Source organism: Rhinoraja longicauda, chromosome 7 (genome assembly GCF_053455715.1).
Source record: "Rhinoraja longicauda isolate Sanriku21f chromosome 7, sRhiLon1.1, whole genome shotgun sequence".
NCBI classification, from domain to species: domain Eukaryota; kingdom Metazoa; phylum Chordata; class Chondrichthyes; order Rajiformes; family Arhynchobatidae; genus Rhinoraja; species Rhinoraja longicauda.
The window spans coordinates 15,340,378-15,367,720 of record NC_135959.1 but is presented as its reverse complement, the minus strand read 5'-3'; the positions used below and the strand labels follow the sequence as shown (position 1 = coordinate 15,367,720).

Sequence of the window (27,343 nt, the reverse complement as noted above, 5' to 3'; positions counted from 1 at the left end):
CTCCGCTATCCTTAAGAGCTCTATCCAGCTCTCTCTTGAAAGCATCCAACGAACTGGCCTCCACTGCCTTCTGAGGCAGAGAATTCCACACCTTCACCACTCTGACTGAAAAAGTTCTTCCTCATCTCCGTTCTAAATGGCCTACCCCTTATTCTTAAACTGTGGCCCCTTGTTCTGGACTCCCCCAACATTGGGAACATGTTTCCTGCCTCTAATGTGTAGGGATTTTTTAACTCTATAAAGAGACAGCTTGGAAAATTGAAAGGAAACTTTTATGAGAAAATTTCTGTCTACAGTTTGAGTTGTTGTTATGCACCAACTAGAGAATTTAAGAAAACACATTGTCGATGGAATTTAATCCATGGCAACCATGGTCACCAGAAACACAACCAGGTTTTCTTCGCAGACCTGTTGAGGTTAGGATATTATGTAAGTGACAAAGGGGATGCACATGCCAATTAGAAGCCAATGTTAGAATAGCAAAAGGCCCCACTCACTTGTGATATCATAGACAACAACTGCAACAGTAGAGTCACGAATGTAGCTAGGAATCAAGCTCCTGAAGCGCTCCTGACCTGCTGTGTCCCATAACTGCAACCGCACCTAGTCATCAGGCAAACAACAGCAAGAAAAGGGAGGAATAAGAACATCAAGGGCTGTTCCCTTTTGAACATGAAAACTTCAAATACCTACTTGTGATATCGTAAACTACTACAGCTGCAGCTGAATCACGGATGTAACTGGGAATAAGGCTACGGAAACGCTCTTGGCCTGCAGTATCCCAGAGCTGAAGCCGTATCTGTAGGATGGGAAAAAAGGTCAAAGAGAACAAAAGCAGTAGCAAGCATTCAAATACAAAAAGGGTAAAACAAAAAAAAAAGCTAATGCGGGGGAACAAAAGAAGTGCAATAGCTGGAGGCAGAAAGATAATTGTGCGGAATCAGCATAAAACTTGCATCTAAGAGAACTTTAGAGCGCTACACATTAAGGGCTGGAACATTTCTGTCATGTGCACACAGCAATCTGTAGCAAATTAATATTTTTTTAGTATCAGCAGAGAACTCGCAAAATTGGCTCCTGGAGACTAAAACAACAGGCATCATTTCAAGCCTAAAAGCCAGGAAGACCAGCATACTTGACCAAGATTTCATTAATCAATGTTGCATTCAAATATTCATATCAGCACAATAACCATAAAACTACAACAACATTCAATAAGTGTGGGAAGGAACTACAGATGCTGGTTTAAACCAAAGAAAGACACAAAATGCTGGAGTAAAGCAGGCAGCATCTCTGGAGAGATGGAATGGGTGATGTTTCGGGTCAAGTCTGAATGAAGGGTCTCGACCTGAAACGTCACCCTTTCCTTCTCTCCTGAGATGCTGCCTGTCCCGCTGGCTGAGTGACCCCAGCATTTTGTGTCTATATATTCAATAAGATAGCTTTTCTCTAGTTAGATTCCTCATCCAGAAAAAAACTCCGGATCAAGAGTACAGGTGACCCCCGTGTCTTGTGGGTTGGCATTCCTATACAACTGTCTGTATCACACTTTTCCATTTTGCAAACCTGTCATCTGCACAGGCACCAAGAAATGCAAGTTAAAACATTGTATTTGTTTCCTTTTTTCACTGCACAAATTTAATGATAGCGGATTTTTATGCCTTACCTTTGGCAGTGATTTGCGAATTCTGTAAAAGTGAATTTCTAATACACAATCTGCCATAACTCAGGGGTCACCTGCCATTGCATTAACATAGATTTATCCAATTTGATTAAAGTCAGTGCATAAATGTTTTAATTCCACAGAAATTTAGCATCAATCCATTAAGTAGAAAGCAAAATTTTAAAAACTGTTTTCAATTTTGAAGTTTTGTGTGCTCAAACCAACTTCGGAATTCCTTTTGACCACCATTGTCACAAGTTATGGATAATGGACAAATGGCTATAACCAATTTTGATCCTGCCTTCATCGAAAGTACAATCCTCAGAATCATACTAGACATGATCAATTCGAAAATTTTGAATTCCCATACTGAAACAAAAATACTTTCAGAAACAAAGATCCTGCAAGAACAAACATCAAATGTTAAATTTCAAATTAAATGTGTGAATTATGGATAAATAAGCAGCTGAGATTCAGGATCAGTTTCATTACCTGGTCTCAGCCAGCTATGATTATTTTAAATTCAGCTGATGGATGATATGCTACAAATTAATTTAGTGCTTGTATCATGCTTGGATACCAACACTAGATGGCTGCTGCCATCTTCAGTCCATTCATTCCTGGAGGCATATATAAATTAGTGAGAGGAATCTGACTCAATAGTGGTAATTCCTGTATGTCTGCATTTCTGAAGAGCCAACATCGATCGTAAAAGCCACATAGAAATGGTCACATTGGTAAGGTACTATGGGGTACTGCACTGTGGCAAATCTCAGTTCCTGCTGTGTGGACATACAATAAGTGATTAATAAGCGGCACGGTAGCGCAGCGGTAGAGTTGCTGCTTTACAGCGAATGCAGCGCCGGAGACTCAGGTTCGATCCTGACTACGGGTGCTGCACTGTAAGGAGTTTGTACGTTCTCCCCGTGACCTGCGTGGGTTTTCTCCGAGATCTTCGGTTTCCTCCCACACTCCAAAGACGTACAGGTATGTAGGTTAATTGGCTGGGTAAATGTAAAAAAAAAAAAAAAAATTGTCCCTAGTGGGTGTAGGATAGTGTTAATGTACGGGGATCGTTGGGCGGCACGGACTTGGTGGGCCGAAAAGGCCTGTTTCCGGCTGTATATATATGATATGAATACAAATTAATCTAAAACTAAAGACGGCGCATTCCCTTGCTTCTGACATAAGAGCCTACTTATTCCAAATTAGGTACCCACAGGATTAGCCATCAAAACCAAAGGGTAGATCTTCCAGAAATGAATGGGGTGTCCAAACAAAACATTCCTTGGGAGTTCTCCGCTCAAACATTCCTTGAGAACTGCTATTGCATGACACCCGTCAAAAATCATTTCATAAAAGATGGTGAATGTTTGTCTTCCAGGCCTCAACTCTCTCTTATTTCAAGGTGGCAAAGTGGCTATTGTCAAAATCAGCTCCAATTTCTAATCTGTTTCAGTATGGATAACTAATTTTCCTTAAAAGGTAGTCATCTTTCCAATGTTTACTTGAAAGAAAATGTGGCCTAGTTAAGATGGTGGCAAATATTGGGAGCACATATTAGTGGGAAAATGCTGCATGGTTACAGAGACATTATGTTGAGTTAGGGTTTTACTAGAGATGTTAAGGGGTAGAATCCATCCATTGATTTAAGTGGAATTTCAAAGTTGGAATGGAATTGTAATAGAAACTGAACATGGATATGTAATAAGAGAGGAGGAGAATATATATATGCCGTTGATGAGATTAAGGATAAGAGAATACAATTCAAAAGGTCACCAAGTACAGGGGCCTCAATGTATAGTGAGCAGTATATCGGGGAATGTATCAAGGGACCATAATTAGATTTAAAGAACATTATAAGCTTAGAAAAGTTATAAGGAAAGAAAGATTGCAAAACCCTAAACCCAAATGGAGTTGCAAATTCAGAGATAGAACGATGTGAAATATGTAGCCAATTAATGTGGCATAGATGGTTGAGACATTTAAGATTCATATTGAGACTGTAGAAGATCAAATTACAAACATCTTCTCCAGGTCACAAAAGATGGTATGAAATAGGGAAAGATGTACATTATTTTTTACTCTGCCCTCGGGGGAGATAGGAAGCTCTGCATATCAAGTTTTACAATTGTGCACAATGTTCAAGTGAATGTTGTTACTGCTTTAGAGATGATCAATTCCCTATAGGGTAGACTTTCAAGAGCAGAAAGTATCACAGCATTTGACAGTTTTAGAATTAAATAGAGGCTGAAGATCAAGGTAACCAAATCAATTAAATCGAGAAACATCATGAAGAAAATAAAATCAAACGCAAGATCAAGAATTGATGACAGCTGCACATACTAGGAACTGCACATTAGATAACAGAGGAAAACATAATGTGGTTTTGATAGAGAAACCCTCTCTGCATGTGTAAAGAAAACATAATCGAAAAAGGGCCTCAACAAACTTAGCACATTTTGTAGATTTAAGATACCGTGCATCATATCATTAGCCATTTGAATTACATAATCAAAGAAAGAATTACAGCAAAACCAAAATGCAAGAGACAGGAAGCTCCATCTTTCTGAAAATGTCCGAATGCCTTATGGAAAATTAGAATGCAGATAATACTTATTTCAGTTTAAAAAAGTGGAGATCTGGCTTAGTTCTTAATTCCTTCTGACAAAGACACCATTCAGATCCATTGGGTGCAAATAGTCACTGCTGGTAAAACATTTATAACATTCTCACTACTGCATGCTGAACACAACTGAACAACTTGATATGAAGTACCCCAACTTCTCCCTTTCAGAAGAAACTATAGTAATGTTAGTGTAAAAACAATTCAAAAACTGCAGATGCTGTAAATCTGAAAGAGAAACAGAAAATGATGTAAACACTGAGAAGATGAAGTGTTCAATCCGAAATGTCCACTCTGTATCTCCTCCGTGATTTGCCGAGTGCTTCCATCATTTTTGATTTGGTTACTAAATCAGATTCAAGGGACGAAAAGCAGGTCTACATGCAATGGAAAGGAAAAATGATCTGCAAAGCAGTTGTTATAATAAAGCTGAAATTAACTGTTGGGTTTTAACAGGGTGCAACAGAGACCAAGCAACTAACTTAATAAAACATGTCATGTGGTTAAGAAAAAAAACTATATATTTTTTATAACCATTTGACATCCCCAGCTCTACTCACTCAATATCGTAACAAGTAGATAGAGCTTGGAAAAGTTCATGTGATCAATGTTTCCAGTTAACAGAATACAAAATCAAACAATCTTCTACTTTAAAAATCAATGCTTATGTTACTTACTGTTCGATCTTCCAAATACATGGTTTTTGACAAAAAGTCTATTCCAATGGTTGCCTGTAAGAGGAGAAAAATATTAAAACAAATGTTCTTACCAAAAAATATAAAGCCTATAAATAATAAAATTGAAATAATTGGTAGTTCATACTGTTTAATGTCCTAAACAAATATTAACCCCACAATATTCAAGTTATTTTTCCTTAATGCGTAACCTTAACCACAACCCCCAAGAATCAACAATCAGTTACAGCTACAAAATCCACTCACTTTCTCATTATGCATACTAACAGATATAATGAAAAACAACTTCATATTTTATAAAGGGAACATAATGCACATGATTTAACAATTTGACAATGGATAGTTTTCAGATCCAAGAATGAAGTATTCAGCCGTACGCATTATCACCACCCGTCACAAGGCTGACAATTTAGCTTGAAATCCGCGAGGCAATAGATTAAAGAAAACAAATAAGTGCTAGAGTAATTCAGCAGGTCAGGCAGCATCTCTGGAGGACATGGACAGGTGACATTTCAGGTTGGAATCTTCTTCAGGCTCATTTATAAGCCAAAGAATCAACACATTCTTTCTTAATAATCATTTGATTTGGTGACTTACACAGCTAATATTATTCAAAACACAACAAAATGTAATTGGTTAAAACATTGGGCAAAAAACAATGAGCTGTAATAGATTTAGCTTGCTGACTTTCTATTGACAAATACAACTCACTACGCTGGATGTATCATACAAAGCACAGCCAAACTGTCCGATTTCTTAGATTCAACTTCACTTTATCCATTAAACACTATGTTGCAGTTGAGCTTTTGTTTTAAAGTTGGAAACATTTATAAGTCGCCAAGGAAAATTCAGAGAATCAACATATTATTCTTTCATAAAGATCATTCTGCATGATTAATATACATTACTCAAAATGCAACAGGATAAAGGGTTGTGTGAAAAACAGCGAGCAATAATCCCCAAACAGTACACCTCAGTGAGATAGAGTAAAGCTATCTGCCAGGTTACATTAGTCACCCACAATCAACAGTTTAACAATTTTCCATATTGGTATGTATTTTCCACTCATTCATCTAAAGTACAACATTTTGCTTAGAGAATGTAGAATGAACCATGGAGATAAAAGAGACTCCGATGTTGTAATCAAAACATTTTTAAAAAACTGTTGGAAGAACCCAGCGGGTCAAGCATGATCCATGGAGGGATACGTTTTGTTTAGAGATACAGCATAGATAGAGGCCTTTCAGCCCACTGAGTCCACGCCGACCAACAAATCACTGGTTCTATCCTACACACGAGGGATAATTAACAGAAGCCAATTAACTTAAACCTGCACGTGTTTGGAATGTGGGAGGAAATTGGAACACCTGGTGAAAACCCACATGGTCACAGGGAGAACATAAAAAACTGCACACAGACAGCACCCGTGTTGATCTTGGACTTCAGGATTGAACTTGGGTCTGTGGCGCTGGAAGGCAGCAGCTCTATCTCTGCGCCATGACAAAATATCAACATTTTGGGTCAAGACCCTACATCAGGACTGAGAAGAAAGAATGTATGAGGGTGGGCTGGGACACAGGCATATTTTAAAACCAGTACTGAAAAATAGACTTGTAAGCAGGAACTGCAGATGCTCCAACCTCATCACAGCACGGAAGTTGGGATCTATTCCCTCTTTTCCCTCTCCCATCAGGCAAGGGGTACAGAAGTTTGAAAACGCATGCCTGCAGATTCAGGGACAGTTTCTTCCAGCTGTTATGAGGTAAATGAACTATCCTGTCACCAACTAGAGAGCGGTCCTGATCTACCATCTATCTCATTGGAGACCTTCAGACTATCGGAATTTACCTTGCACTAAATATCTTATATTCATACATATATGTACACTGTGGATGGCTTGATTGTAATCACATATGGTCTTTCCACTGACTGGATAGCAGGCAACAAGAAAGCTTTTTATTGTACATGTCACAATAAACTGAACATCTGCAGTACATGGATACATTGTTCCAGAAGACAGTTACATCCCTTAGAATAGATTATTGCACTGTAGAACTTGTCACTTAAGACGGACAGGAGCAAATGACTGAGTGAGGTATGTATGATGGATAGTACGAGTCTAAGCTTTTGCGCAAATCCAAATTCTTGTGGAGTTTGTAGATGGGAGCGCAATGATCATAATACTGTTGTGACTGTGGGGTATTCAAGCGAGGGGAGTGACCAGGAATGCAGCAGTAAAAAGGGACAGTACATTAATTAGGAGGGTTGGTGTTCAGGACCTGTCTGTGATACATTAATCATGAATGATCAGCAAAAAATTTGAAAAGGTAAATATTGTATTGATCTTTATTGCAATGGGACTTAAGTACAAAGTAGAGATAGCTTGCTCCAATTATATAGAGGCCTGGTAAGATCATACGATTCGTGTCTACAATACTGTTTACATGCTGCCAGCAGTTTATTGTACAAAGCAAGATTAAGTGGACTAGCCCAAACATTCACACTAAGAATGTGTAGATCTCATTGAAACTTCCAAAAGTGTTTTGAACAGGTAAATGGTGAGGCAACGATTCCCCTGGTAGAGGCACCCAGAACCAAAGGCCACACTATCAAAACAAAGGTTCAGTAATAAGAATTTTTGTTCACAAGTGGCAATGAATCTCACATCATATATTCAAGAAAGATACATTTCTAGATATTAAAGTTGTGAAATATAGGGATGATTGCAGGAAAAGGATGATGAGGTAAAAGATCGACTGATTGGCATGAAGGGTCAAATGCCTTACTTTTTATATTATTTTCAAGTACTAAACCAAGCGACCATGTTGTGCTCTGTCAACAACTGCTATCGCATTCTTCCAATTGTATTTAATTTTACTTTACTTCCCACTCTCATATTGACCTACCTGTTCTCTATCTTCCCCATTTCTATGATGAGGCCAAACATAAACTGGAAGAACATCTAATATTCTGCTTGGGTAGCTTTTAATGCAAAGATTTGAACAATGGACAATAGATGCAGGAGTAGGCCATTCAGCCCTTTGAGCCAGCACCGCTAATTCAATGTGATCATGCCTGATCATTCTCAATCAGTACCCCGTTCCTGCCTTCTCCCCAAACCCCCTGACTCCGCTATCCATAAGAGCTCAATCTAGCTCTCTCTTGAATGCATTCAGAGAATTGGCCTCCACTGCCTTCTGAGGCAGAGAATTCCATAGATTCACAACTCTCTGACTGAAAAAGTTTTTCCTCATCTCCGTTCTAAATGGCCTACCCCTTATTCTTAAACTGTGGCCCCTGGTTCTGGACTCCCCCAACATTGGGAACATGTTTCTTGCCTCTAACGTGTCCAACCCCTTAACAATCTTATTATACAACTCCAACTACCCCACCCTTATTAGGAAGTCCCTTGTGACAGTATCGTTTGTTTCCAATTGCACAATAACTAATATCAACTGATACAATTAAGCACATTTTCAAACAGTTTTTTTAAAGCAAATGATGGAAGTCCAGAAATAGAAAGTGCATGAAACATTCAGCTGGCCAGGCAGCAATTGATGAACAGTCTTCACTTGAAGTAGAGGTTTCTCTATTCACAAATGCTGAATGATCTGCTTTCCAAAATTGTATTATTTAAAATTACATTTTGTAAATATAAATGTAATTACTGTAATCAAGAAAAGGCATTTTCATAAATTGGCATAAAATCTATTTACTGGTTTTCAAGTTCATTCATGGTCTCCATTCCAAAGGAACACAATCTTAAACTTAAATCGCAAAGTGTGGTCCTACTCAATTGGTCTGAAAAAAACAGACAAATCCCTACATTTTTCTTTCTGTCCTGCAACATTCACTTCATGTATTTTTCTTTTAGAAATTGTTCCAAAGGAAAAAAAAAACTATTTCTCACAACTCATTCAACACAAGTAGCTGCAATGGCTGGTGATATACAGCAGCCTTTATTTGGAATGGTTCAGCCACAAGCTAGGGTGAAATCTAAAGAATGAATGCTTGCTAGAGCTAGCCAGCCAATTACACTGGATATTTGTTTCAACATTTTATTCAACTCTGTTCAATTATATTTAATTACTTGCTTGAGGGCAAATGATAGCTCTCCATTTTGCAAGTCTACCAAGATAAACCAGAAACACCTGTTTACCAAACTGAAAGTACCAACCGGGATATCAGAACATCATACATGGCATTCCAGCACTGTGGCGCAGTGGTAGAGTTGCTGCCTTATAGCGCTTTCAGAGAGAGAGAGAGGGCAAATGTAGTCCTTGTTTTCCCACTCTCTCCATCCCCTCCCCCTTCCCAGTTCTGCCACCAGTCTTACTGTCTCCGACTGCATTTTATCTCTGTACCGCCCACTCCCCTTGACATCAGTCTGAAGAAGGATCTCGACCCGAAACGTCATCCATTCCTTCGCTCCAGAGATGCTGCCTATCCCGCTGAGTTACTTCAGCATTTTGTGTCTATCTTTTGAGAAACAATATTGCTGGCTTTCATCACATAAATACCTGCGTGCTGGATTGAAAGATTCCATTATTTCATTCTTAAGCTCTCTACTAAAGCAGAGATGTGACAACTATTGAAAGCAATAAGATTTTTTTTTAAATCCTTACAGGGAAGAAATGTCTCCCAAATGTTACTGTGGGCTATAACACTGGACTCATTGCAGCATAACTGAATTCATATTCTACAACTGTAACCATGAAACTGAATTCTATGATGATCATAAATGCTGCTATACTGATATAGAAAACCCAAATAATTTACTACGATCTCTCTACAAAGGAAACCCAGTATTCCCTCACCAATCAGATAAGGTTGACTTAATATCCTCAGAGCCTGGAATTTTCTTTTTTATAAAATGACATTTTGCCAGTTACATTCACATTGCAGGAATAAAAGGTGCAATTTACGTGGGACATAGTGTACTTCCAAAAGATTCCTTTTGAATTATACTTTCAGTTTATGGTCAGATTCATGAACCCTGAATCTGAGCAGCAGCCATCTGACCAATGTGCATTAGAGACAAAATGGCGTATTATAAACCGACATTTACAGCTATCACTTCCCACTGCATTTAATTGTAAGCACCACCAACTTTCATACAAGCAGTATAAATCCATTAAACATTTTGTTTCATTTACATAACACAAGCCATTCTTAGTCAACTGTAGCAGCCAAATATGTTGGTGCCATCGTGCTACCCAAAGAGTATTTGAACGCCAGATTGGCATTGTCGCCTTGACTACAGCTATCAGGCATCAGTCCTGACTCTTAATGTTGTTCATGTGGAATATGCACATTCTCCCAGTGATCTCTTAACAAATGCCACTGAAAAAGTATTCTTATTCTGTGTCTGTGGTTGTTTTAAAGCAACATTAGGAAACCAAATTAATTACAATGATGCATCCAAGGTTTGAAATCTAATATTATACAAAATCTTTACTTGCATATTATAATTGCATAATAAAGTACAAAAATTGTCAATAGGTCAGATCTCATAACCTTTAACACCCTTACTAATCAAGAATCTGTCAATCTCCACTTTAATAATACCCAATGACTTGGCCTCCACAGCCGTCTGTGGCAGTGAATTCCACAGATTCACGACCCTCTGACTAAAGAAATTCCTCCTCATCTCCTTTCTAAAGGCAAGTCCTATTATTCTGAGGCTGTGCCCTCTTGTCCTAGACTCTCCCACTAGTGGAAACACCCTCTCAATATCCACTCTATCCAGGCCTTTCACTATTCGGTAAGTTTCAATGAGGTAATGAAGTTGCCTATCCATGCACCTGTTCAAGTATCTTTTAAATGTTGCTGTTGTACCTGCCTCAACTATCTCCTCTGGCACTCATTCCATATACCCATGAGATTAGTTTAACTAGGCATCATGTTCGCCATGGACATTATGGGCCCGTTCATGTGCTGTACTCTACAATATAAAGATAATTTTGAAAGAATTCACATGCAAATTTGAAGTTTTAAAAACCTGACTTTTGTTCAACTTTTTCTTGGTGATCAGCATCATTGTGGATTGGCACAGTAACAAACAATGTCTTCAGTGTGGATTAAGACACTGCATGGTACAGCTTCAATTCACTTCAGTCAGTAAATGCTGCTTTTAATCCCAGATCTATGGCAAGTTAACTGATCATCATTGCAATATTCAGAGCTTTCTAGTGGTCTCATCTACAAAAGTCATGGACAATAACATTAATGGATTGACACAAAAAGCTGGAGTAATTCAGCGGATCAGACAGCATCTCTGGAGGAAAGGAATAGGTTGTAGTGGCCTGGCGGAGTCCAGAGAAAAGGCTGGACACCAGGCAGGTTTAGTTAAAGGTCTTTATTAGGCTGTGAGCTCCTACTCACAGCGAAGTCCACCTAGGGATGAACCACACCTCCCAACGGGCTGACCTTTAACCCCTTAAGCCTGTCCGTCAAGTGACGAGGGGGCTGACCCAAGGAGTGGCCTGATCCCCAGGGACCGCCACAAGGTGTTATTTCCAGTCTGAAGAAGGGTCTCGAACCAAAACATCACCTCTTCTTTGGTCCTGAGATGCTAACTGACCCACTGAGTTGCTCTACCTTTTTATGTCTATCTTTGGTTTAACCAGCATCTGCAGTTCCTTCCAACACAAATAACATTAATGGCCCTGATTAAATGGCTTGCTAAAACTAACCAAAAACAAAGAACAGATAGTCAATGGGCACCTGGCCCACACTAAGTTTCTGCAGATGCATGAAGGAAAAAAAAATGCATGGAGGTAAATCCACCTTGAAAGCCCTAGAATTATTTGTAATGTATTTCAATAACTCTTCTTAGCAGCACTCAAACACTCCATTTACAAAATTTTGAATTTTGAAAACCAAGCAAAGAATCAGTAACCATCTAGCTAAAAAGCTCACAACCATGTGATTCAAATACACTGCCAGCCAGTATATTGTGAGAGTGGTTAATAAAGAGAGACACCAAAACTTGCCCAAAAGAATCATCTCTGTTGCCCATTTAAGTACTGCTTCAAAGTCAACTAAGAGACACGTCAGGATTGTAAAAGGAGGAAACTCAACTACCTCTGCAAGTGCATTACAGTCAATCCCAATTTTTACTTTTTTTAATTACAGGTTTTTTTCATTTCTCAACTACCTTTTAGAAAATTACATTTCCCCTTTCAGCATTGATCTTTAAATCATGACTGTCTATTGACTGCCTACTCATTCTGAATCTTGATAATTTCCCTTAATGTTCAACTCTTCACTTTCTTTCCCGCACCCCAGCCTACAACTTAATGATTGAACACCTGTCAACCAGGTCCTCAGGAGAATAAGTTTCTCCAGTTTATTTCCCAAATATGTTTCTGCAGACCCCTTCCAGAATTGTGTTGCATTTCCTTTCCCCATCCTTCCTTACAAAAGGCCATTGCCAATCATTTCTCTTCATTAACTTACACCGAAAGCATGTTTGGCCCTTCCATCTGTTTATTAATAAATATATTGAAGTTCATCTCTATTCTCCTAACCTTTTAACAACGTATCATTTTAGTTTCAAATTTTGAAATGGTTCCCTTTGCACCATGACCGGTTTAAACCAGCATCTGCAGTTCCTTCCTACACATTTTGTCTGCTCCACTGCAAAATCTCCTCAAGATATGTCCACTTTAAAGAAGTTCTCCTCCTCTCTCCGACGCGAGTTCTGCAACATCCTCTCTCGTTGCTCTTTATCTCTCTACATCATCGTCTATATCTCGCATTTCCCTTATCTCTAACAAGTCTGAAGAGGAGATTTGACCCTAAACGTCACCCATTCCTTCTCTCCAGAGATGCTGCCTGTCCCGCTGAGTTACTCCAGCTTTTTGTGTCTATCCAATGGTGGAAGAGGTTGGAAGATTATAGACCGTATATTTGCCCCTTCAACCTTTCCTTCTGTCAGAACACAGTATGAATCCTACTGACCCAGGATTGAACCTATCTTAACAGCCCAGCTTTCTAGAACCTCGTCAATTTATGGCCTATCGATTATCACAATCACCTCTTCTTTTATGATGATTTATTTGATATCTGCATCTTTCAGAATTTTTTCCCCCTCAAATGACTTGGTATCTCTATCACGCTCTTTGCATCCAAAAAAGTCTCTTATGCCAACTTTGTTCTACTACTTCACCACATATATTAGTTAAATTGCCTGAGACCTTTCGATTTCTTCTGTTAACTACCATTTATTTGTATTCTCTTTGCCCTTTATTTACTTATTATTTGATATTTCTGATGGTCAAGAACTGTAACATGCTCACAAAACTAATCTAACCTATTGCAGCCTTATTCAAATTCATCATCAGGGAGTTGTGCCTTCGGTTGCTTACAGCTGCTATCACAGAAAATGTATAACGTCACTCTGCCCTTCATGACCATATTAATCATTAAAAAAATACCCAGTCCAATTCTGCTTTCCATCACTTGGTTGAAGCCTGAAGGTGAAGGCTCTTTAAAGACATATCCAATTATTTCAAGTTGTAGAGGCAGAAGCTACCTAACACAATAAGGTAGTGAGATCCAGATCTCCTTAAGACATAGGAGGCTGGACTGCCGCCTTTCAAATCAACCACATTTATCCCATTCCCCGTTTATTTCTCTTTAACATAGTCAGTCTTGAATACTCATCAACATCAGTCCAATTGTCCTTCTACCCAGCTTCATGATGGTGAAGTTACAGCAGTCAATTATGCTGCCAACAAGCAGGTCTTTGACATGTGGGAGGAAACTGAAGCACCCCAAGGAAACACAAATTGTCATCAGGAGAACATGCAAAGTCATACGGACAAGAACAAATCCAGCTCTTTGGAGCTCTGAGGCAACAATATGTGCTGTCCCCTTGTGCCATCCTGACGATTATGATCAAACTTGGGTCCTTCTCAGACTTGTGGCAGAAATAAAGTGTTCCCCCAGAGGAACAGTATTGTTATAAAATGAAATGTTTTAAGCATCAATTACATTCATATTTTAAGGAGTATAACATTTTTTTCGCCAATTAAGCCATTACCTGATAAGTGTTGTCAAAGCTGTCATACATGAACCTAGTTATCAATGATGTCTTTCCAACTGAAAGAGAAAAAAAAATACAAGTTATAAATTTATTCCAAATACACCAAATCACTCGTATTAGATCACAAAACACGAAATAGAGGCACATAAACATTTTCAGCGATAGATGCATGTGAATAGTCAACGAAGCAACAAAAATATTTAAGAGAAGCCAATGGTTTAAGGATCAGAACCAAAAACTAAAAGCAAAATGAAATCTTTAGCTTCATTTTCTGGACAAAAATAAATTCCTGTTCATTTAAATGTTCAAAATGTACCCTCACATTGTAAAAATTATTAAGGTGGAAGTATATACAATTCAGTTTAATTTTCTTCATGCACTTCAGATATAAATTTGGGTACAGATCAAACTGATAAAATTGATACAAATAAAGAGCAATTAGTTTCATAATCTTAAAAGTAGTTTTGGAACAGAACCAGAGTATGGATTGCTTGTTATATGCTCAAATGATTGTTGGGGTGATCTAATAGCTAGAGATTAAGCAAATCCTCACACATTTCCTTCAAAATAGGAATTGACCAGATCCATCCACAAAACACTCGGCAATGGAGTACGGTTGCAGTCCACTGTTGCTACATCAAACATCTGCTGTTCATTAAGTACTTGGTAGGCAATAATAAGATCAGATTCAGATGCATTTATTGTAATATACATCAGGGTGTAATAAAAAATCCTTGTTTGCAAGAAGCTTCGAGTAAACTGTATATGGTAAATGATAAATACACCAATAAATACAATGAAGAGAGTATAGCAGCAGAATGGTGCAACCTGAAGCGGCCTGAAAACTGGTACAATTACAGAATAACCAAATGAGATAAGATTAAGAGTGAGAACACATGGTAGCAGCTCCAGGAAGGGAATGTGAAAGAGGTGATTGGCTCAGGGGTTGGATAGCAGTAGGGACAAAGTTAAGTCTGGATGCCCAGGATCTCAAGCTCCTGTATCATTTACCATAAGGTAAGAGAATAAATGGAATGGCCAGGGAGGCAATCATCCTTGACAATATTTCCATCCTTCCTGATGCAAAGCACTGAGAAGTTGGACTGAGTGGATGAATGGGGCTATGCTCACCATTCAGTATAAATTCAGATGGACAAGGGCCGAGCTGTTGCCATATCAAGTAGAGTTGCATCCCATCAGAATACTTTCTGTAGTGCATCTGTACATGCAGAAGCTATATGCTATGATGTAATAACAATCTGATGTTAAAATGCATTTATAGATCTGTTATTTTAACTAAAAAAACTTGGGATATTGAGTGACACATTAATCTTCGCACCTGAAATTATGTTCAATGGGAGATGCCAGGATAAAAGTCTACATGCTGTTTGTGAAAATGTTCAATTTAATGAAAGGATAACATTTACACTCACAGGGCACCTTTCCAACCCAGGACCAAGTGGTGTCCATGCGAACCATGGCCTTGTGCTGGCAATCCTGCAGCAATTGCCCATGGCTTGGTGAGAAGAGGCTGCTGGTGAGTACAACAAATACTGGTGCCCCTCAGTGCAGAGATTTACGACTCAGGATTGAACCCTGCCCAGCATGGCGAGTACAGAATATTGCTGGAGACTGGCAGCAGCTGCTCCATGTGTTTAAGTGGGCTACCTAGATTCTACAGCCAGACACCAAGTAAGCTCATCCCTAAATCTTTGGACATTGGCCTTCGGGCCTCAATCTGCAATTGGCCTCTGGACTCTTGACCAGCAGACTTAAGTCAGTTGAATTGGTCATAACATTTTTGAAACCTGATCGTCAACAATCATGGTTTTCAAGGTTGTGTGCTCAGTCCCTTGCTCTTCTCCTTGTACATCCATGACTGTGTGGCTAAGTACAATAACACAATCTTTCACCGATTATATTGTTGTTGGCCATATGTACAACAATAAGATAATGTACAACAAAGATATCAAGAACATTACGTCAGGACAACAATCTAGCCCTTAAAATCAGGAAGAACAAAAGAGTTGGTTGCTGACCCAAGGATGCGACAGGATGAATGCAATCCTGTCCTCATCAACGGAATTGCTATGGTGCTGGCAAATAGCTTCAAGTTCCTTCACACTATATCACCAGTATAACCTGATGCCTTCACACTTATGCAAGAAAGTGTATTTACTTTCGTAGGAGTCCGAGAAGATTCAGCATCTTCATAAAATTCTTTTGAACTTTTAAGGATGCGCTACAGAACATATTCTGGTAGGATGCACCTAATACTGCGATGGCAGCCGTGTTCCACCTAACCACCTGAACCTGTAGTGTGGTGCATCTTCACATTGCATCAGGAAGGCTGAAGTAATGTCAAGGATGCCTACCAATATGGCCACTCTTTTCTCTCCTCTACCTTCTGGGAGCAGATACAAGAACTTCAAAGTTCAGACATAGGGACTTCTGACGCCCAGACGCAAGAACAGCTTCTTCACCATGGCTTGGACTCCTGAACAAACATCTCTACCACACCTCATTCCCAGTGGTGCTGTCATCAATTCTTAACTCTACTTCATTGGCTACTCATTATTGTACTTTAATATTCTTTTGCACTACTCAGTTTTTGCACAACAATCTTGCACCGTTGTGCTGTTTTGCACTCGTCTTTTCATTTATTGTTGTATTCATCATTAATATGTAGTTTACTCTTTGAACTTCATGTGAACAAGGAATTTCATTGCACCTTCGTGTATATGACAAACTAATTTATAATCACATCACCTGTTGGATCTAATGAAAGCCGCTGTCTTCTCTTGGACTACACTGCTCTTCCCAGCCCAGAGATTTCTATGGTAACAATCTCAGTGGTTACTGGCTTGTGGGCTTGTTACATAAAGAAACCACTGGGCTGAAGGATACATTTGCTTCCATCACCTGCCAAGGTGCAAAGACAGAGACCATAGGATCTGAACAATATGCCAACAAGCAGCAGTGCAGTCCTGAGCCTCATGTATAGGTATACCACTCATCCAACATCAGCCCACACATAGGCAGCCTCACCACACCAAGTCATGGCAATTCACGGCTGTGAAGGTGTCAGTGAGATATGATTTTTGTTATTTTGACCAGCAAGCATAAAATTGGTTAGAATTTTAGTGCCAATTCCACTAGTTCTAGTTTCAGGAAATGCATCCTGACGCCAAGAAATATGATCCGAAATCCTGCAGAGAGCTTCTGGTATTAAGTCATTTGCAAATTTTAAACATAGGATGATATTTCTTGGCACCAAAATAAAAAAGAATAAATGCAAATGCATAACATGTTATACCAAAATCAGCCACTGAATGGCAAAATAACCTTGGGGAGCTTAGTACCCTACCCTTGGAATGAGCACTTTTTATAGATTGCACTATTTCGGCTTGCACTATTTTGGTCCAGTTATCTAGTATGACTGATAATTTATATTATTATTTATAATTGTGTTGTTGCATCAATGTGCCTATAAAGCTGCAGCGAGTTCGAATTTTCATTGTTCCGTTCGCAGTGCATTTGATAATTAAACATTCTTGATTCTTAGAATCTGTGGGAAATTGTTTTTTTCCCCTTGGAACATCTTTTGAGCAGTCCAGATTGCAAAATCCATACAATTTGCAGTCAGGAATGAAGACATTTTCTGCAGGTGACCCACTTTTACTGCAAATTACCCCATTGGTAAAATTTTCTCATCTACATAAAAATGTCACTGTGCAATGCCAAATATTCAAACTGTTTTTTTGCTGGAATCTTATAATTTAATTAAGATTTGATAAAGGATTTTACATCAAAATATTCAAATGGAAAAATCCCTTGTGGACAGAAAACACTGCAGAAAAGTTATAGTTTGCAGCACTGCAATCTAACATTTATATCGAAGGGACTGGAATACAAAATCAGAGATGTAATGCTGAGGCTCTATAAGACGCTGGTCAGGCCGCATTTGGAGTACTGTGAGCAAATTTGGGCCCCATATCTGAGGAAGGATGTGCTGACTCTGGAGAGGGTCCAGAGGAGGTTTACAAGAATGATTCCAGGAATGCATGGGTTAGCATATGATGAGCGCTTGACAGCACTGGGCCTCCACTTGCTGGAGTTTAGAAGGTTGAGGGGGGACCTCATTGAAACTTATAGAATAATGAAAGGCATAGATAGAGTGGATGTGGAAAGGATGTTTCCACTGGTGGGAGAGTCTAGGACCAGGGGTCATAGCCTCAGAATTAAAGGGTGGTCTTTTAGAAAGGTGAGGAGGAACTACTTTAGTCAGAGGGTAGTTAGTTAATCTGTGGAACTCATTACCACAGAGAGCTGTGGAGGCCAAGTCAGTGGATATTTTTAAGGCAGAGATAGACAAATTCTTGATTAGAATGAGTGTCAAGGGTTATGGGGCGAAGGCAGGAAAATGGGATTAGGAGGCAGAGATCAGCCATGATTGAATGGCAGAGTAGACTCAATGGGCCGAATGGCCTTATTCTACTCCTATAACTTATGAACTTGTATAAAATGGTTGAAATATTAAAAACTACTGATTTAATCACTGCACAAACAATTTCAGAACTTAATTTTAAAGATTTCCATCAGTAAGTTCACACATTTCTCACTAGTCAGGTAACATTGAGCAATGCTTTGAAATTATAACGGTGAAATAAATGCAGTAATTTATTGACAAGCTGCTGCAATGCAAAATAAAATGTAGTTATGTTCAGCACGATATGTCATATAGGCCAATTTCTCAAACATTTCATTTACAGCCATATCAATCGTAAATAATAAAATTCTCAAACAATACAGAAAATCTGTAGGTGTTTCAAAATGTTTTACTTTAAAAAAAAACCAAAAATGGCTAATGCTGAAGCACATCTCTCAAAATGGGTACTTGCTAAGGATGCATTCCCGATCTTCCAATCTACTTTGTTGCACGTTTTTCTTAAGTTTGCTCTCTGCAGGTGTAACTCTATTTTTCCTTTTGAACTGCTTGCTGTACTTATGTATGGTATGATCTGCCTGGATAGCACGTAAAGCAGTTTTTCACTGTTTCCTGGTACACATGTCAATAATAAATCAATACCAATTAAATCACAATGACCAAATATAAATGCATCTCTTAAAAGGTACTAATTCAATATTGACATTAGAAAGTACAGAAATCAAAGTCCAGTGCTAACTCTGGTACTATTTGAATTGTCCATCCATATATGAATGATGCTTGTTAGAAAAATTGCACAGTACAGCATTTATATTAAAATTTCATCATATCAGTAATAATTTCAGTCAGTAATTTTATTTTTAAGTATTCGCAACATGTTGATGTTGCTGACATATACAAACCATCACTAATTGTATCTCATAAACAGAAAGTCAATAAGAAGCCAGTTAAAGAGTCAACCACTTTGCTCAGTCTAACAGAATTTGCTAGATCAGGTAAAAAAAAGGATAGATTTTTCTGTGAAGGCAGTTAGTGAACCAGATAGATGGCCACCATTAAACATGCTGGGATTTTTTTGAATGGCTGAATTTAAATACATCAGCCACCACACTGAATTTGAATTCAAGTCTCCACACAATCCATCTTGATACAGTAAAAAACAAACCAAAAGTTGCCAGGTTTGATCACTATTTATTTCTTCTTTTCCTTATCCACTTTCAGAAAAGGCCTCAAACATTTCAGGATGGACTTCTTGCTCTAATGCAAAATATATTTTAACCGCTTTATTGCCAAACAATTTTGTTAATTTTTTTTTCAAGCTAGCAACTTTCAGAAAAGGCAGACAATTATGATTGAATACAAATTAAAATCTTCCAGAAAAAAAGAATGTGCCAATAATTTACATCTACAGCCAGGGCAGGGCGCAAGGCTCAAAATGAGGGGAAGGCCATTCATGACTGAGATGAAAACATATTTCTTCAACCAGAGGATAGTGATATTTGCAATTCTGTACTGAAAAGCAGCTGTCCGGGCTTAATCATTGAATTAATAAGGCAAAGAGATAAATAGACCTTTGATATTAAGAGAACTATAGTAGGATTCTTAAAAGAAACTGGCAATGACCTCAGTTATTAGACTTCTGAACTGTCCTTCCATAAGCTGGGGTCCTGTCCAATTCACCTCTACTTCATTGCTGACTTTGGACTTTGCCTATGGAACTGATGCACTGCAATGCTGCAAAATATATTCTGCACTCTATCTTTCCCTTTGCTTCATCCATTGTATTTGAGATTGACTTGATTGTTTTTATATACAGTATTATCTGATCTGTTTAGATAGCATGCAAAACAACGCTTCTTGCTTTACCTCTGTACACGTGACAAGAATAAACCTAAAAAGTTAAGGATTAACATTTTATTGAAGGGAAATACAAAGGACTACATTCTCTATTTTAAACTGAACTACAAGTGGCATCACAATGACAATTTTGATTAGTTTAAAAACAGAATTACATTAATTACATTAATAATGGGAAAGCTACATTGAAAAATCAACAATTCCAACACAAAACAATGCAGATGCTGGAAATCCAAATGTTTAAAATTTTCAACAATCAGGTCTAACCTACCTAGAACTTAAGCATTTCCTATTTTTATTTCAAATGTAAGAAGGACAAAGCATTTATTTAAATAAATGTAAAGGATTTATTTCCTTCCTTTGTTCACAAATCTGTACTTTCACTGATCTAATATATTTTGTATAATGACTTGCAATAATTATGTAATACAGTAAAAACAATTGACGGGAGTTTTTATTTCAGACAAACATCAGTAATCCAAACACAGACATAAGGAAAATTGAAAGGGTGGGGAAGGTTGGGCAAGGTTCAGAAAAAAAAAATAGAATCTGTCCCCCTCTATTAGAACCTAGAATTCAAAACAATCTGTTTAATCTGTGAATCGTTTCAGATTATTTAATCTGTGAATCGTTTCAGATAAGTACCTTGTCATTCAATGATTTGCATTCAAAAACATTTCAATGTCTCACTTGACTCAAAACCCTTGACAAAGGTCTGCATATTATAGAATCTTATAAGAAATTGATATTGGAGCCAAATAAGGGATGGGTGGTGGGCAGTTTGGAAGCGAGGGGTGAAGGGATAGAGAACCCAGTGGTTGGGCGATGGATAGATGGAAGAGTTAGAAGTGGGAGGAAACTAGTTGATAGTAGGCCAGTGAGGAAGAGAGGAAGTTGGAAAGAAAGATGAGTGAGAGAGAACACGGATCGATCAGAAGGAGATGGATGGGGACAAAGGGAGATACACAAAATGCTGGAATATATCAGCGGGTCAGGTAGTATCTCTGTAGTAGACAAAATGCTGGAGTAACTCGGCAGATAGACAAGGGGAGCAAGGTTACCCGAAATTGGAAAATTCAATATTCACACCATTGGGTTGCAGATTACCCAGGTGAAATATGAGGTGCTGTTCCTCTAGTTTGTATGAAGGCATGTCAGCCGTGTTTGACTGGGAGAACATATTCAAAAGTATGATAGTAGATAAAAAATTGTTAGCATTCAAATAAATAATGCACGTTGCACAAAACAGCTGTTTAAAAGCCCACAAATATACAAAAGAAAATGTGATCCACCCATGCCTTAAAATCTAAGGGGTACTATTAAACTAAGGGAATATGCTTAGAAAGCTGGTAGAAAAATCAGTAGGTTTGTGGTTCAGCTAAGAATCACCAAAAAAAATCAATAAAGGCATGATAGACACGAGAGCAGACCAGCAAGTAAAAAAACAGTCTCAGAGCTTTTTTAGATATGTAGAAAACAAAAGATTAGCAGGAATAAGTGCTCCTTTATATAGGCTGGGAAATACGTAAATGACATCTTCACATTGGAAGACCTGCTGGGTATTTCCAACAGCTCTAACTTTCAAATTTTTAATGTTCCTTTATTCATATACCTGCTAACTATCTTAGTTGGATATGAATGAAGGAACACAGGGTTCCTTGGTCTACATGATCTCATCTACAACTTGTCACCACAGCAATACTGGTCTGAGATATTGCCTTTTTCCTATTCATCCCTCATTTCTCCTCTGTCCTACTTACATGTGACATTCCACTCTCTCTGTTCAGTCAAAATGCTTTGACTCTGAATGATAATTCAGTCTCTCCTTCCAGATTGATCATCGATAGCAGGCACATCTCTCTGAGAATATTTGCTTTAGGTAATACAAGAAACAGTCTTTCTGCCCATGGTTTTGTGAAACGAGCCTAGGGATCAAGATGCTTTTGCAATACTAAGCTTTTGTAGAAGTTGCATGCACTTGGTTTATTGTTGCACATACGTTATTTATTGTCTGGTTATGGTTTAAAGAAGAACTTCGTTCAATGTTCAACACACTCAAATTTTGCTTATAAACAAGATAAACAGCCAAAGAAATCTGCATGGAAACAAATGCTGACACGATCGATCTTTGCAAAACCTTTAAAGACAATTTGGAAAATCTAACAGCATGTTTCTCTCTTCTCCCCCCCCCCCCCCCACACTCCACAGACCTCTCATTTTAGAATCAAATAATTTTACTGCTAAGATCCTATCAGTCTAAACCACTCCATCTATGCTTGCTCCAAACAGTCAATCCACATTTTCAACATTGATGGAGCCACATATCTTCTTGGCTGGCACATTGATTTGGCTTCATCATCCCTTCTGAAGGATCTCGACCCGAAGCATCACCCATTCCTTCTTTCCAGAGATGCTGCCTGTCCCGCTGAGTTACTCCAACTTTTTGTGCCTTTCTTAAGTAACTAGCGATTGTTCTTTTAATACAAATACAGATTCACCACCGATTTTCCAGCAACTGGTGGTCCTCCTACACCTCCTTTAATCTGGACAAAATTACAAGAGCACACCTGAAATCACCCCTGGAGGTCCCCCGAAAAATTTGGTTCCTAGGCTGGACGAGGCAGCCGATCTTATAGACAATAGGTGCAGGAGTAGGCCATTCGGCCCTTCGAGCCAGCACGCCATTCAATGTGATCATGGCTGATCATTCACTATCAGTACCCCATACCTGCCCTCTCCCCATACCCCCGGACTCAGCTGTCATTAAGAGCTCTATCTAACTCTCTCTTGAAAGCATCCAGAGAATTGGCCTCCACTGCCTTCTGAGGCAGAGAATTCCACAGATTTACAACTCTGAGTGAAAACGTTTTTCCTCGTCTCCGTTCTAAATGGCCTACCCCTTATTCTTAAACCGACCCCTTATTCTTTACTTTATCATCACTTATACAGCCGATCAGCATGTAGAATTTGCCACTTGCAGCTGGAACTCTGGAATTCCCGCTCGGCCAAAGTAGGCAGATCCGTTCCCATAGTAGACCGAGGCTGATTTTGCGGCTGTATCTCATGCCCACCCCGCCCCCCAGGTAGATGCCGATCTGACCCTCATCAGTACTTCCAAGAGCAACGCGTTAACTGGTGCCCCGGCTGCCCATGTAAGAATTGCAAGTCTTGCTGTAAAATTAATTTACATTTAATATTTGTTTTAATTAACTTTCTAGCAGCCCATGGCACTTTAGAGACATGGGACGAGTATAATTAGTGGGTCAGATATGTATTGTTGTATCATTATTGGTCCAGCATGGCTCTGGAACTTAGGGTACCGGAAAAATGATGGTGGACTTGTATTACAATAACATCCAGCAACAATTTTTGTTTTGATTCTGCTGATACAAAAACATGGCTTCAAAACTTTAAAATACATTTTTCATGTGCCATGTCACTCAGACATTTGGATACACAAATTTGTTACTAACTTTGCAAATATATTCTTACAAATGGTTCAGAACTGATACTGTGATTCTATTCACTTTCAAAATCATGTAGACAGACAAATGAAAATAAACGACCTGATCATTTATTTATCGTGATGACAAGATAAATGCTTGCCCTGACACATGGAGCGCTTTTGTGATAAAAGGTAAAGAATACATTTTTGGTCTGCCCAGCCTACCAAAATTTGAAATAGTGACCTTATGAAATCTATAGCATGAAATCTACAATGGCTCAAATTAGCTTTGTATTTAGGAAAAAAAAGCTTCCACTTGGCAGTCTGTCAGAATTTGTCACACCACAATCCTATGGCTCAAATTTCCCCTCCACTGCTCCTAGGCAACAAATATCATGAGAACAGTCTTAAAAGACTTGCTCCTGCATTAGGTGCTGTCATCATTCTTGTACACAAAGCATTATCGACAAAGCATAAATTAATTGACAGTTCTGTGCAAACCACATTTTCAAACAAATTGAGAGGCAGATTGAAGTTAAACTGTAGTGTACAAGGAAATAATTAAAAATTTCTCCTCTTTTATTTGGTAAACTTTAGCTCTTTGACAGGTGGTGCACTAAAGTTTGAAGGTGGCACAGTGAGGGTGGGAAATCAAACACCAATCAAGTTTGAAGCAACTATTTAAGGTTGGCCCTTTAGTACTGAGCAGAGGAATCCCTAAAGTACCATCTTTTTCTGAAGCTGGCAGCCAGCCCATCTACCTAAAGTAGACAAAAACAATCTACCAACATTATATAAATATTTCTTAAATGGCACCCTGACCAATTTTACACTGCAAAAATATTGCTATAATGAGAACCTCTATGAAGTTGTAACATATTTAATGAAGTTTATTGGGAAACCGAACAAAGGAACTTTTAAATAAGACACGTTTAGGAAAAAGTAAAAGAAAACCACTCACCAAACCAATCGATCTAATTTTGAAGGGTCAGACAGCATATCTGGAGAAAAGGTATAGGTGATATTTCGGGTTGAGGTCTTTCCTCAGAGGCCGAGAAGGCTCTCGACACAAAATGTCACCTATTCCTTTTCTCTAAAGATACTGTCTGACCCACTGAATTACTCCAACTTTTTGCGTCTATCTTCAGCATCTGCAGTTCATTCCTACACATATCTAATTTGGAACACTGAAGAATAATTAAATGTCTTATAGGAAAAGGCAGCTCCAAGAAAATTGTCTGCCTTAACTATGGTGAGCTCGTTAAAACTAAGGCTTAAGCATTTGCAAACAACTTGAGCCCGAAATACCAAATGTTAGGTTACGTTTATTATCACATGTACTGCGATACAGTGGGGGAAAAATGCATGCTATTCAAACAGATCAGATATACCATACATAGATACAATCAGTTCAAATTTAAGTACAATATATAGAGCAATGGGGAACATACACAGTGCGGAATAGAGTTCTCAGCATTATAGCACATCAGTTCCTTAGACAAAGTCTAAAGGCCTCAATGGGGTAGAGATTAATCAAATAGTACCCTAACTTATGGAAGATCGGTTCAGAAGCCTGATAACAGAGAGGAAGAGGGAGAAGGTGGAGTGACTAGTGTAGGACAAATCTATGATTATATTGGTTGCCTCTCCGAGGCAGCGTGAAGTGTAGATGAAGTCAGTGGTGGGAAGACTGATCCATGAGATGAACTGGGCTACATCCAACTCTCTGCAATGTCTTGGGCAGAGCTATTCTCAAACTCAGCTGTGATGCAACCCAAGGTGTGCTTCATATAGGGCATCTGTAAGTTTGTAATATTCACTGAAGACATGTCAAATTTCCTCAGTCTCCTGAGGAAGCAGAGGCAGCAATGTAGTTGATCCATGACAGATCGTTAGTAATATTAACGCCAAGGGACTTGAAGCTCTCAACCATTTCCACATCTGCACCAATGATGCTAACTGGAGAAACTGACCACGGTTGATGAGGCATGGCAGTGCGTAGTCCATGAACTTCAGCAAATTTGTTGATAATATTATGGACAAATTGGGCTGAAAGGCCCGTTTCCGTGCTGTATGACCTATGGGGAATCTTCTCTGCACAATAGACTTTCACCAGTTCTGTCTTGATATCATTCTATTAGCTTTTATTTAAAAGCACTAGGTTGGGAGCCATATTTCACACTCAAGCTGAATTTAAAATGTTACCATACTATGTTCACTTTCCATGGGGATCCTTTACTTTAACATTAATTAATGCTGTCTCATCACACAATACAAGAACAAAAATTGCCCACTTCCTAGTTGGTTTCTCAATGCATTGCTCTTAAAAAAAAATCCATAACTTACCATGCATGACCTCATCCTTCAGGCTGATTTTCACCAAATTTGTCTTATCCACACAAAGAAAATTAAAAATCACCCATGACAATCACAGTACCTGTTTTACATCCTTCCATTATTTCTTAATTTATACAGTGTCCTCCATAATGTTTGGGACAAAGACCCATCATTTATTTATTTGCCTCCGTACTCCACAATTTGCAATTTGTAGTAGAAAAAAGAAAATCACGTGGTTAAAATGCATATTGTCAGATTTTAATATGTAATAGAAAAAAATCACATGTGGTTAAAGTGCTCTTTGTCAGATTTTATTAAAGGCCATTTTTATACATTTTGGTTTCACCATGTAGAAATTACAGCAGTGTTTATACATAGTCCCCCATTTCAGGGCACCATAATGTTTGGGATCCAGCAATGTCATGTAAATGAGAATAGTCATGTTTAGTATTTTGTTGCATATCCTTTGCATGCAATGACTGCTTGAAGTTTGCGATTCATGAACATCACCAGTTACTGGGTGTCTTCTCTGATGATGCTCTGCCAGGCCTGTATTGCAGCCATCTTTAGTTTATGCTTGTTTTGGGGGCTAGTCCCCTTCAGTTTTCTCTTCAGAATCTCAAAGGCATGCTCAATTGGGTTCAGATCGGGTGGTTAACTTGGCCACTCAAGAATTGACCATTTTTTAGCTTTGAAAAACTCCTTTGTTGCTTTAGCAGCATGTTTGGGATCGTTTTCTTGCTGTAGAATGAATCGCCGGCCAATGAGTTTTGAGGCATTTGTTTGAACTTGAGCAGATAGGATGCATCTATACACTTCAGAATTCATTATGCTACTACCATCAGCAGTTGTATCATCAACGAAGATAAGTGAGCCAGTACCTTCAGCAGCCATACATGCCCAGGCCATAACAACCCCACCACCGTGTTTCACAGATGAGGTGGTATGCTTTGGATCTTGGGTAGTTCCTTCTCTCCTCCATGCTATAGCCATCTTTGCTCTAGCCATCACTCCGATATGTTAATCTTTGTCTCATCTGTCCACAAGACCTTTTTCCAGAACTGTGGTTGATCTTTTAAGTACTTCTTGGCTAACTGTAATCTGGCCATCCTATTTTTGCGGCTAACCAGTGGTTTGCATCTTGCAGTGTAGCCTCTGTATTTCTGTTCATGAAGTCTTCTGCAGACAGTGGTCATTGACAAATCCACACCTGACTCCAGA

At 38.7% G+C, this 27,343-nt stretch overlaps 1 protein-coding gene across 4 annotated transcripts in view; it reads right to left on the bottom strand.

Annotated features, from left to right (window-relative positions):
* rab6a (RAB6A, member RAS oncogene family) overlaps positions 1–27,343 on the bottom strand; it is a 74,194-nt gene that overhangs the window by 33,343 nt on the left and 13,508 nt on the right. For 2 of the 4 annotated variants that reach the window (XM_078402161.1, XM_078402159.1), the window contains exons 2-4: positions 14,034–14,092; positions 4,967–5,020; positions 694–799 (exon numbers count right to left, since the gene is read on the bottom strand). In XM_078402161.1, coding sequence (XP_078258287.1) covers positions 694–799; positions 4,967–5,020; positions 14,034–14,092 — 219 coding nt within the window. Of the gene's footprint in view, positions 1–497; positions 604–693; positions 800–4,966; positions 5,021–14,033; positions 14,093–27,343 lie in introns of all 4 variants that reach the window. The other 2 variants (XM_078402160.1, XM_078402158.1) reach the window with 1 other exon arrangement.